This window comes from Hipposideros armiger, unplaced genomic scaffold (assembly GCF_001890085.2).
Source record: "Hipposideros armiger isolate ML-2016 unplaced genomic scaffold, ASM189008v1 scaffold_631, whole genome shotgun sequence".
NCBI classification, from domain to species: Eukaryota; Metazoa; Chordata; class Mammalia; order Chiroptera; family Hipposideridae; genus Hipposideros; species Hipposideros armiger.
Window position 1 is genome coordinate 409,318 of NW_017731981.1, and position 10,662 is coordinate 419,979.

Sequence of the window (10,662 nt, forward strand, 5' to 3'; positions counted from 1 at the left end):
CATTCAAATTATTAAAGATACCCTCGTAAAAAAAACTTACATAAAACAAATGAGATATAGAGTTAACGATTTATTCTAAAAGGGTATTTTCTCCTTTTTAATAGTGTGAGTAAAAATTGTTTAATGAGATTGGGTCTTTAAAAATATAGTTTAAACCTAGCATTTATCCTAATTTTAAGAGTGGTAGAACTTTTGTTTGTTGTAAGGAGATACATTACTTTGCTTCTCTTTGGACTTAATATTTTAGGCAGCCATAAATGTTTGACAAATAAACCATAGTTGTAGTTTAGGGCTAATACACAAAATTGTATATACACTGTTGTTTGCCATTAATGCTTTAAGAAATCAGCCAGATAATTTAATTTTGTTGTATTGTTTTTTGTTTGATTAGTGTTGTATTAAAAAAGTAAAATATGTATTTCATTTAGAGCTTAGTGTTTCTTGAGATTATCTGATTGTTTCTAAATCCTAATATTGCATTTTACAGTTTATAAAAATAATTTGGTAAATATGATTTCATTTAGTCACTAATATTTTGTAAAACCCTTTAAGATTTACCATTGCAAAAGCTGAAAATGTACTTTATGCACATTTTAAGCAACATTGTCAAAGACTTCAAAGCAGTCTTAAAATATGCCTTCCTTCATTGTACCATATTTTATACACACAAAAGTGTTATTTCCTAACATGGGTAGAATTTTAATTAATTTTAATGAGATGGGAAATTAAGGCTAATGCGTTTTTTGGTGCTGTCCTGAGAATGTTTCATGGGGGTGGGGGTGTGAGAAGGGAGCACTTGGTGGGGGCAGACTCAAATGTTAATCTCATCCTCTGTGATAATTATAGGACAGGGTGGATTCCTGAAGATAGAGAAAGGCAAAAAGGCATATCCTAGCAATTGTGAACTTAATACCAATGATTTTAAAGACCTTCAATGAATGATCAGAGAGCTTTTTAAGAATCTGGGTGTGTATCAGTTTACCAGGGCTGCAATACCAAAATACTGCAGACTGGCTGATTTTAAACAACAGAAATTTATTTTCTCACAGTTCTGGAAGTTGGAGGTCTAAGATGAAGGTGCCAGCAGGTTTGGTTTCCTTTGAGGCCTCTCTCCTTAGCATGCAGGTGGCTGTCTTCTCCTTGTGTTGTCACATGGCCTTTCCTCTGTGCACATGCACCCCTGGTATCTCTTCCTCCTTTTACAAAGAGACCAGTCATATTGGGTTACATTCACATTATTACAGGTCCATCCACCCTACTGGCCTCATTTGAACTTAATCGTCTCTTTAGAGATCCCATCTCCAAATAAAGTCGCATTCTCAGTTTAGGACTTCAGTATAGGAATTCTGTAGGGATGCCATGCAGCCCATAAGATGGTAGTAACCACTATGACCTCACTAATGGATAAGTTGATTTAATCCCTCTCCTCTATTTTATTACCCTCCACATAAACACACTCTTTTTTTTTGTTAGTTGTGATAGTTTGGTATTTTCGCAGTGTCTTGTTTTTAAAGACACAATTTAACAGAGCTGTCTATAACTCAGTGAGCACCCTGGCAGCAGCTGAACTGTTACTTTGCTTCACAGCAGATTGAGAATTCACACCCAACAAGCAAAATAATTTTGACACATGGTTCTGTGTGAGGTTACAAGCTGTTGTTTAGCAGGGTATTGTGGTCTTTTTGTAATTGCAGAGAATGGTTGACCCTTTAGGACTGCTGTTCCCATCATAGTCCATGTAAGCCGTGCATGGGACCTTGGCAACATGTGTCATGGCTTGGTATTAGCAACTTCTTAGGACCCTCGAGTGCTAAGAGTTTTGATTCTTTATAGTCATTACATTGTGTTATAAATTCTATACTATTTTTTGTTTTTTTCCTGCACTAGGAAAGTCAATTTAGTATTTGAATAACATTTCCGAATACACAGGTCTATATGTAGAAATGCTGCTCTTATATATGTCAGTGCTCTTACATTAAAATGAGGAATACAGTACTGAAGAAATAATGTGTATTAGGCTTATTAGCACCATACATAGCATGTAGCAATCACTCAATAAACGGGATATTCTTTCGCTTCGTTTTTCTTAACATGCAACTCATTGAGAAGCAATATGCACACAGATAGTAGCAAAGATAACTTGATGCGCTTCAGACATGGTGAATAAAAAGGAAAATTAGCTCCTCCGGGGCCGGCTGAGTGGCGCGATGGTTAAGAACTGGCTTGGGACGCCAGAGGGCCCCGGTTCGGATCCCACATATGAGGGCCAGTGACACTGCCCTCCACAGCTAAGATGCTGAACAACAGCTCAACCTGGAGCTGGGCTGCCGTGAGTCGCCGGTGACGGCGTAGGCTGCAGCCCCTGTGGCAGTGGGCTGCCATGGGCTACCGTGTGTAGCCAGCAGCCTCAGTGAGCTGCCGTCCAGAAGCTGGCGACTGATCTGCCTCGCCTGGGAAGAGTGCAATGATGGTGCCAACTTGGGCCAATAAAGCAACATCTTCCACAACTAGACTGAAGAACAAAACAGCAGCAACTTGTCTGTTCCCCTTCCCCTAATTCCCCAGCGCTGTTCCCATCCCCCTAATTCCCCAATAAAAACCTTTTAAAAAAAATTAGCTCCTTCAGCACTATTACAGAAACCTGTAAACCACCTACATTTTACATCCTTTGCTTACACTGAGACTAAGGGTGTGTGCTTTCATAATTTTCTATATTTTTTCTCATCTAAGTCGGAATTAACTTGTCTTTCTCCCCAACAACCTGTAAAATCACAAGGTTTAGTCCTGGTTACTGTATTTATCCATGTCTTCAGCATCCGCCAGAGTGCCTGGCCCATTGGAAGTGCTCAGAGTATTGGCTGAGTGAATAAAATAAGTCGGTCAAAAAAAAAATCATGCTTAGTGCAATCCTCCCCCCACCCCCCATCTTCGTTAATTGCATAGTTATTATAGGGTTCACTTTTCACTTGTTACCCCACTCCACAGATGCATCTAATCAACATTTGTTTTGATTGGTTTATTGCTCCAAAGTGATATAAATGCATCAGTTGCCCATTATCCACATTTTCACTTTTTGTGGTTTCAGTTACCACAGTCAACCATGATCTGAAAATATTAAATGGAAAATTCCAGAAATAAACAATTCATAGGTTTTAAATTGCGTGCCATTCAGAGTAGCGTGATGTAACCTTGCCCCATCCTGCCGCGAATCATCTCCACACTGTCGGTGCTGCTCACCCATTAGTCACTTAGTAATCTTCTCACTTATCACATCCATTGTTGCAGTATCACAGTGCTTGTGTGCTTATTTTACGTACTAATGGCCCCAAAGAGCAAGAGTAATGATGCTGGCAATTCAGATATGCCAAAGAGAAAGAAGCTCTAAAGTGCTTCTTTTAAGTGAAAAAGTAGACGTTCTCGACTTAATAAGCAAAGAAAACAATCATATGCTGAGGTGGCTAAGGTGTATCCTAGGAATGTATCTTCTGTCCATGAAATTGTGAAGAAGGAAAAATAAATTTGTGCTAGTTTCGCTGTGACACCTCAAAATGCAAAAGTTATGGTCACAAGTGCATGGTAAGTGCTTGGTTAAGATGGAAAATCCGCTAAATTTGTGAGTGGAAGCCGTGAACAGAAACCAGGTTCTGATTGACAGCAATGTGTTGTGCCAGAAAGCCTTGAATCTGTGACGACTTCAGCAAAGGACCCACTGAACTGAGTGACCACATTCACATAACTTTTATTACAGTACGTTGTTGTAATTCTATTTTATTATTAGTTATTGCTGTTCATCACTTACTGTGCCTAATTTATAAACTCAACTATCATAGGTATGTATGTGTAGGAGAAAAACAGTACAGTATACACAGGGCGGGCCATGATTTCAGGCACTGAGGACCATGGAATGCGTCCCCGTGGGTAAGCGGGGCTACTGTACATAGAACATTCAGGTGATTTATTGCACTCTTTGAGTTAATTTGGAGGGCGTGGGCGTGCCTTTTTCTTTATATGAAGATAGTTGTTACTCTTCTTCCATGGTTTTTCATCTCAGTAAATGGAAGAAACACCCATCCAGATGTCCTAAAAGAAACCTTTTATCCTTCCCTTTTCCTCATTCCTGTGTCCGATCAATTACCCTTGAGTCTACTTCCTAAAAATCTTTGGAATTCTAGTACTTCTGTCCAGCTCCAGTACTGCAGTCCAAGTTTTTTAGTCTTCTAGATTTCTGCAACATCCTCCTGATAACATTGCTCGCTTTTTGCAGCCCAGTTTCTTTTCTCTCAGTTCTTCATATAGCCAGGATGATCTTTTAAAAGTGTAAATCAGGTCATTTCTCCTACCCTGCTTAAAACCTTTCAGTGCATTTATTTTCTCTGATTCTTCAAGGCCCCTCAGAACAGGGTTTTGTTTGTGTGTTTCAAGCTTTACTTCATGTCTTGTTACTCTTTCCTCACCCAGGCCTTCCGCTGACGATTGCTCTTCCCTGCCTTCCTCCCCCAAACTTCCATGTTCTTGCTCTGCTCATGTTCATGCATCAGGTCTAAACGCTAGTGACCATTTCCTCTAAGATGTATTCCTAGACTGCTAAATTTGATTAGACTTTGCTCTGTGTACGTCCATTGGAAAATTATTATCTCCTTGTTTGTCTGCCTGCCTTTCTGACATAAAAGTTTGATGAGTGCTGAGTCACCACCACTCTCCAGTTTAGGGCAGCAGCAGTTCCTGTCACATGGTAGCCTACTCAAGCGCTTGTTAATTTGTGATTTTTAAATGTACTGTTAACTCTGCATCTTAAAGATGTGGCAGAATAATCAGCATAGGCCCGTAATGTTAGATACTCCTTTATACTGAATAGGTGTTAGTATATCCTTTTTAAACAAAGGACCAAGAAACTAGAGCCTCTGGCCAAATCCGGCCCTTAACTTTTTATAAGGACCACAAGCTAAGGAAAAAAAAAATTTTAAGTGCTTGGAAAAAAGTCAAAAGCATCATATTTTATGACACAACAATATCATAATTAAATTCAAATATCAGTGTCCCTGAATAAAGCTTTATTGGCCACACTCATTTGCTTACACACTGTTTGCTGCTGCTTTTGTGCTCCGACCACAGAGAAAGCAGTAGTGACAGACTGTATGGCTGGCGAAGCCTCACATGTTCACTGTCTGGCTATGCACAAAACAGGCTGCTGACTACTCTAAATGATTTCCGTGACATGAGAATAGCATGGATCAGTGTAATTAGACATATTTAAGTTATGTCTCAGTTCCCTTTTTTCTTTTTTTTTGAGCTCAAGGTTTAACCACGGCCATTAAGATAAGAGAATATCATTTGAGTTTCCAGAGCTGTATTCCAACCTCTGCTTTCCACACACCTAGAGCTTCTTGAAACTTGAACGTTGCTGATTAGATGTTGAGAAAACAGAGACTTCAAATCCTAGGAAATTGTGTAGACAAAACCAGTGTAAATGGCTTATCTCCTGCCCAATGGTCTAAATGTAATCTTTTCCTAAATATTCTGATTATTAAAATTTACTATTTTTACAGTTAAGGAGAAAAAGGGAACAACTTTTTATGCTATTTGATATAGTCATGAAAATATGCTAAAGCCCTTTTATAAATTTTGAATCATTTTTGTCAATATGTTATCTTGCAGAAAAATAGGCCCAGCCATGTTTTGGTTGTGTAATCTATTACTGATTATTGGAAGTAACTTTATTTGTTAGGACTTAATTATTTCGCAATATAGAACCTTCATCTTCATCATTTAATAAAATCAAATGGTTTTTACAACATTGTTTACATTTTGTTTAAAAATATTTTATTGAGAAAATACTTAATTAACTTTGTTTTATTTTTAGGGTTATATCCTGTGTTGTGACCTCATGGTTTAAGTGGGAATAAAGATGAGTATAAGCAGTGATGAGGTCAACTTCTTGGTATATAGATACTTGCAAGAGTCAGGTGAGTACTTTCATAAAGTAAATAGGCCTCAAATTATTTTAATATTCTCAAAATAACCTTTTATGCATTTGAAATTTGTATCAGTCCAAACTGTTGAACTTTGTATGTTTCCTTAATGTCTGGACTGCCATTTTAAAGCTATGTGTTACTGCATGGTTTAACTCTCTGACTCTTTCAAATATGTTGGAATCATCTCAGGCAAATATTTGTAACAAATGGTTTGGCTTTCGGTGTTCAAAAACCATCTTTATAACTTGTTGTGAGCCCAGATTATTGCGCACGGTTAGCAGGAACATATAAAGTCTCAGATACCATCAATTTGATAATGTACATTCACAATCCTGAGCAAAATGTTATTGGTCCTAATTGCAGTTAGCATTTATTTCTAAAGCTAAAATTAACCATATTTTTTCAGAATGCTTTCATAAATATTATTCCAATTGATTAAGTGTATCCTTGATCTGAATATTTACTAATGTATGTATTTACTAGGGGATGATTAATAGATATAAATTATTGAAAGTCATTTGTAATAAATATTAAATCATCCAAGTGTTCTAGACAGATTAAGAGGTGTTGTCATAAAACAAGGATAACTAACTACAAGGGAAAATGTGGGGTAGATTAACAAAACAATGTAAAAGTAGAAGAGAGAGAACTTGGGTTGGAGGGGGCATAGGTGGTGGAAAAGATTGACTGCAATGGTAAGTGCAGATTGTCAACATGAGATGGAATTCTTTGATGCTTGAAAAAGTCATGGTAGACAGGGTGAATTTCAGAAACTATAGCTTAAATCTATTGGAATGTTTTAGTAGTAAGGTGAGGTGTGGTATAAAAGAAGATAATTTTGGTAGTCGCATATGAGGAAGGACGGAAAGAAGAGAGTAGGACATTGAGCTCTCAGTTTTGGTTTGGAAACAACAGCACCTCTTCTTATAGGCTTAGCTAGTTGTCCTTTCTTATACAGAGAATGCAAACCTGGCCTTAGATTTTAGACCCCACTGCTTGTTGGGATGTTCCCAGCATCCTCCAGTTCTGGGATTTTCCCTTGGGCAGAGAGAGGTTATTTATTTCCAACCAGCATGGAACAGCTGGAACAGCTGAGAAAATGATGCCTAACAAGGGCAGGGAGAGAAAAAGAGAAGGAATGAGAGTAACCAATCAATGCAGAATAACTTGTTATGAAGCTTTGAAATAATAGATCTTGTTTTGTTTTCTTTTTTCAACTGGTAAACTGGTATTGAGGTAGATCCAAAGAGGACATCTACACAATATTTTGAATATGATAAAATGATTAATGAAGTGGAAAACGTAGTGCCCTAGTGATTGTTACATATATTACATGTATACACGTGTTTGGATATTGTTATGTAGTACTTTTTTGCCAAAATGGAAAGACTATGTTGGGTCAAAACAAACTCTGCTTTTTCTGACTTTGAATCTGACCACCATTTAAGCAAGAGCTTTCAGGCCTTGAACACCAAAGTAGAAATACATTGCGAAGGATCAGTGAATGGGAAATATATTTTAATGGCTTGTAGGTTCATTGCAAAGGCAAGGATTTAGGTTGAACCATATGAAACTACTGTTTCTAGAGATCAGAAATAGTTGAATAGCCCAACATCATCCTGTGCTGAGGTGAGGCAGGGCGAGGTGGAGTTAGAGATGTTCATGAACACTCAGAGTAAATCTTGTTTCCAAACAGAAGTCCACAGGTTGATGTTTTATGTTGCTATAGGAAAATACAGCAATGAAGGGAGCAGTAAAATAATACTCTGTATTCACTTCTGAAAGAGTATCCAGTGATTAAATACCAAAAGTCTTCTTAAAGTTGCTTATGTTCTCAGAGAAAACCCTTCTAAGTTCCATGTTTTAAGTTGCAGTAAAAATAAACCAAGAATTACATTTAAAAAAACTTTCAATGGCAGATTGATATTTATCATATTAAGTCCTTTATAATTGCTCAGTGCATTCTTAGTTATTTTATGTGTATTTTTTAGAAAGCTTTATGCTTTACAGTGTACTGGTGATGAAGTGTGATGTTAAGGTACATCTTTAAAAATGTGAACACCAGTTTCTTCATAAAAGTTGTAGCTTCCTATTTACGTTTTGACTTATAGGGGAAAATCAGACACAGCCGATGACATTTTGACTTATGGCAGTTTTTCTAGGAATGCAACTTACCATAAATTTAAGAACTGCCTATACCAGAGTTCTAAAGTTTGATCCTCTGACAACCTGCATCAGAATCACTTAGGGAATGGCGAATGGGGTCCAGGAATCTGCACTTTACAAATGCCCCAGGTGATTCTTAGACATAATAAAGTTTGAAAGCCACTGGTCTGTATTTGCTTTAGGAAAATTAGAACTTGACAAGAAAGTTGACAGCAGGTATATTCCCAATATCTTGAAAGAAAAATTATATCAATTGGGTCGTTGGGAAAATCATGACGTAGTTTTCTATGTTTTTCAATGCAAAAATGCGTAATAATTTTTCCAATGACCCAATAGTTAAGGGATAAAGTAGAAAACGTGAAATACTGTACACATTGAGATTTGGAACGTGAGAATATCTCCTAAAAAGGGAGCAGCCACTAAAAGAGGCGAATTTGTATTTGTAGGCAAGGTTTTTCAGGAATGGTGATGAGGCATGTTTATATAATAAAGGACATCATCAGATGTTCACTTGAAATTACTTACAGGAATAGGAGATGGGAAAGAGTTTAAGAAATGTGTAGTTCTGTCAACTCAGGACAGGTTCTAGATAGAGCTCAGAATCTAACCCATCTCAGCACTTGCCACTTAATCCAAAATCTTTCTTGGCTCTGATTTTCATTTATACATTTAAAAATGTCATTTTTACAATTGGTTTTATTTTGAAGTCACCTAGTTCAGAAATTTCTTCTGGGTTGTTTTGGGGATTCAGTGTATTTATCACCATAATTTCAAAGACATGCTTATTGAGAATTAGTCATTAAGTATCCAAGTAAATCTGTAAATTACTTTTAGACCATAAACATTTCTCTTAAAAGATTTAAAGCAATACAGAATAAACTAGAACCTTAATACTACTACTTTTAACATGCTACTTTCCTATAAAAAGAATACTTTCCCTAAAAAGGAGTACTGAATTGAATTAGGAGATAGGAAGCACAGAAATAATCATGATAAAGAAAGTATCTGTGCAAAGACATTAAAGGGCTGGTTTGTAAAGACTACCACAAAAGAAAATAAAATTCCCTTCTTGCTTGTGTCACTCTCTAAAAGCTCTCAGTAAGAAAGTGCAACAAACACCTCAAAGTTTTGTTCTGTTTTGATGTGTATTTGATTAAGAAATAATGTTTTTCAGTAAGCCCTTCTAATATTTGTTCTCTACAAACAGTATTTAATGTTGACTGGGCCATGGTATCCACCTCTAGAGGGGATAAAAGCACTAAAATTGTTTTAATTTTAAATACTTTTTGTGGTGATCATCCTATTATGACTGTTATAAGCATTAGAAGATATTATCTGTTAAAGTCCCTCTCTTTCCCCCAAATTACATAGCCTCTCACATCTTCAGTTTCCACATCCATAAAATTTGTTGCTTGTTAAAAAGGCATTACATTGTGATATTCGGCCCCAAATGTTTTATAGATGTCTCTGTGAAACAAGCTATCCATTCCATTTATTAAAACTAATTAAGAGAAAAGCACACTTATTGTAGGATGTTTTTATTAAGTGTTCTAACTTTTTATTTTTCTCAATTTTATCTAGAATGTTCACCCTAAGCAAATTACTTTGCTCATCACCATTTTGTACTTTTATGAACTAGCGTTCCATATTCAACAAATATTTCCTAGGGAATAAAATTAGTAATTTTTTTTTCTTTTGAGATGACTTAAAAATTGAGCGTATTTGACATGTAGTACTGTAAGTAACGATTGACTTGATTCAGTATGCTCCCTTTAATTAGTGTTTGCCCAAGGGCATTAATAATTTGATTGCCCTAATAACTGATATCTAGCAACCATATGCAGAATAAGTACTAAGTGATACATGCTAAGCTGTATGTATATAATAGAACTTGATACAGTATTAATTTTAGAAGAGCTAAGCTGGTTTGGACTTCTTAAATCCCCCTGCACTTTGTATTTTACTGTTGGCTCTCTTGTAGTTATTCACACATTAATTTTTTTCTAGAGTTATTCCTGGCAATTATTTGTGAACTTGTAGCACTGTTTTTCTTGTTGCTTTGTATAAGATGTGATTTTATTTTACTTAAATTGTGTATTTGGTTGGGGGAAGAATTTTTTATTGTAGGTTTAACTGTCATCTATTGCATGTTTAAGAGCTAAATAACTTTTCTACTTACAATGTACTTGAATGTTGGATGCTATGAAACAGTTGTATTTTGCATCTTATGATTGAAGACTGACTGGAAAATCCAAAAACAGTATGTCTTTATTGCTATTTTCTAGATTGTGATTTTGAATACTATTATTTTTTTAAATCCTCATGTTATTAGAACTGAAGTTCATCTTGTCTCCATTTATGAGGTGATGATATATGTAGATTTAAAGCATTTGGTTCATGAAAGAGCATCTTGTCTCTCCTGCAACCCACCTGTCTCCACTGCTCTCTCATCTTTTCAAAGGGATATTGCGTCTCCCTGGATACAGGCCTTGCACCACATCTCAGTCTCTCTCTCTCCCCCCCC

The 10,662-nt window shown here is 36.4% G+C and overlaps 1 protein-coding gene across 6 annotated transcripts in view; it reads left to right on the plus strand.

The window, feature by feature from the left end:
* TBL1XR1 (TBL1X/Y related 1) overlaps window positions 1-10,662 on the plus strand; it is a 157,131-nt gene that overhangs the window by 105,344 nt on the left and 41,125 nt on the right. For 4 of the 6 annotated variants that reach the window (XM_019625488.1, XM_019625492.1, XM_019625489.1 and 1 more), the window contains one exon: window positions 5,861-5,963. The exons of the other annotated variants lie outside the window; for them this stretch is intronic. In XM_019625488.1, coding sequence (XP_019481033.1) covers window positions 5,906-5,963 — 58 coding nt within the window. In that variant the 5' untranslated portion in view covers window positions 5,861-5,905. The remainder of the gene's footprint in view (window positions 1-5,860; window positions 5,964-10,662) is intronic. 6 annotated transcript variants of the gene reach the window in all.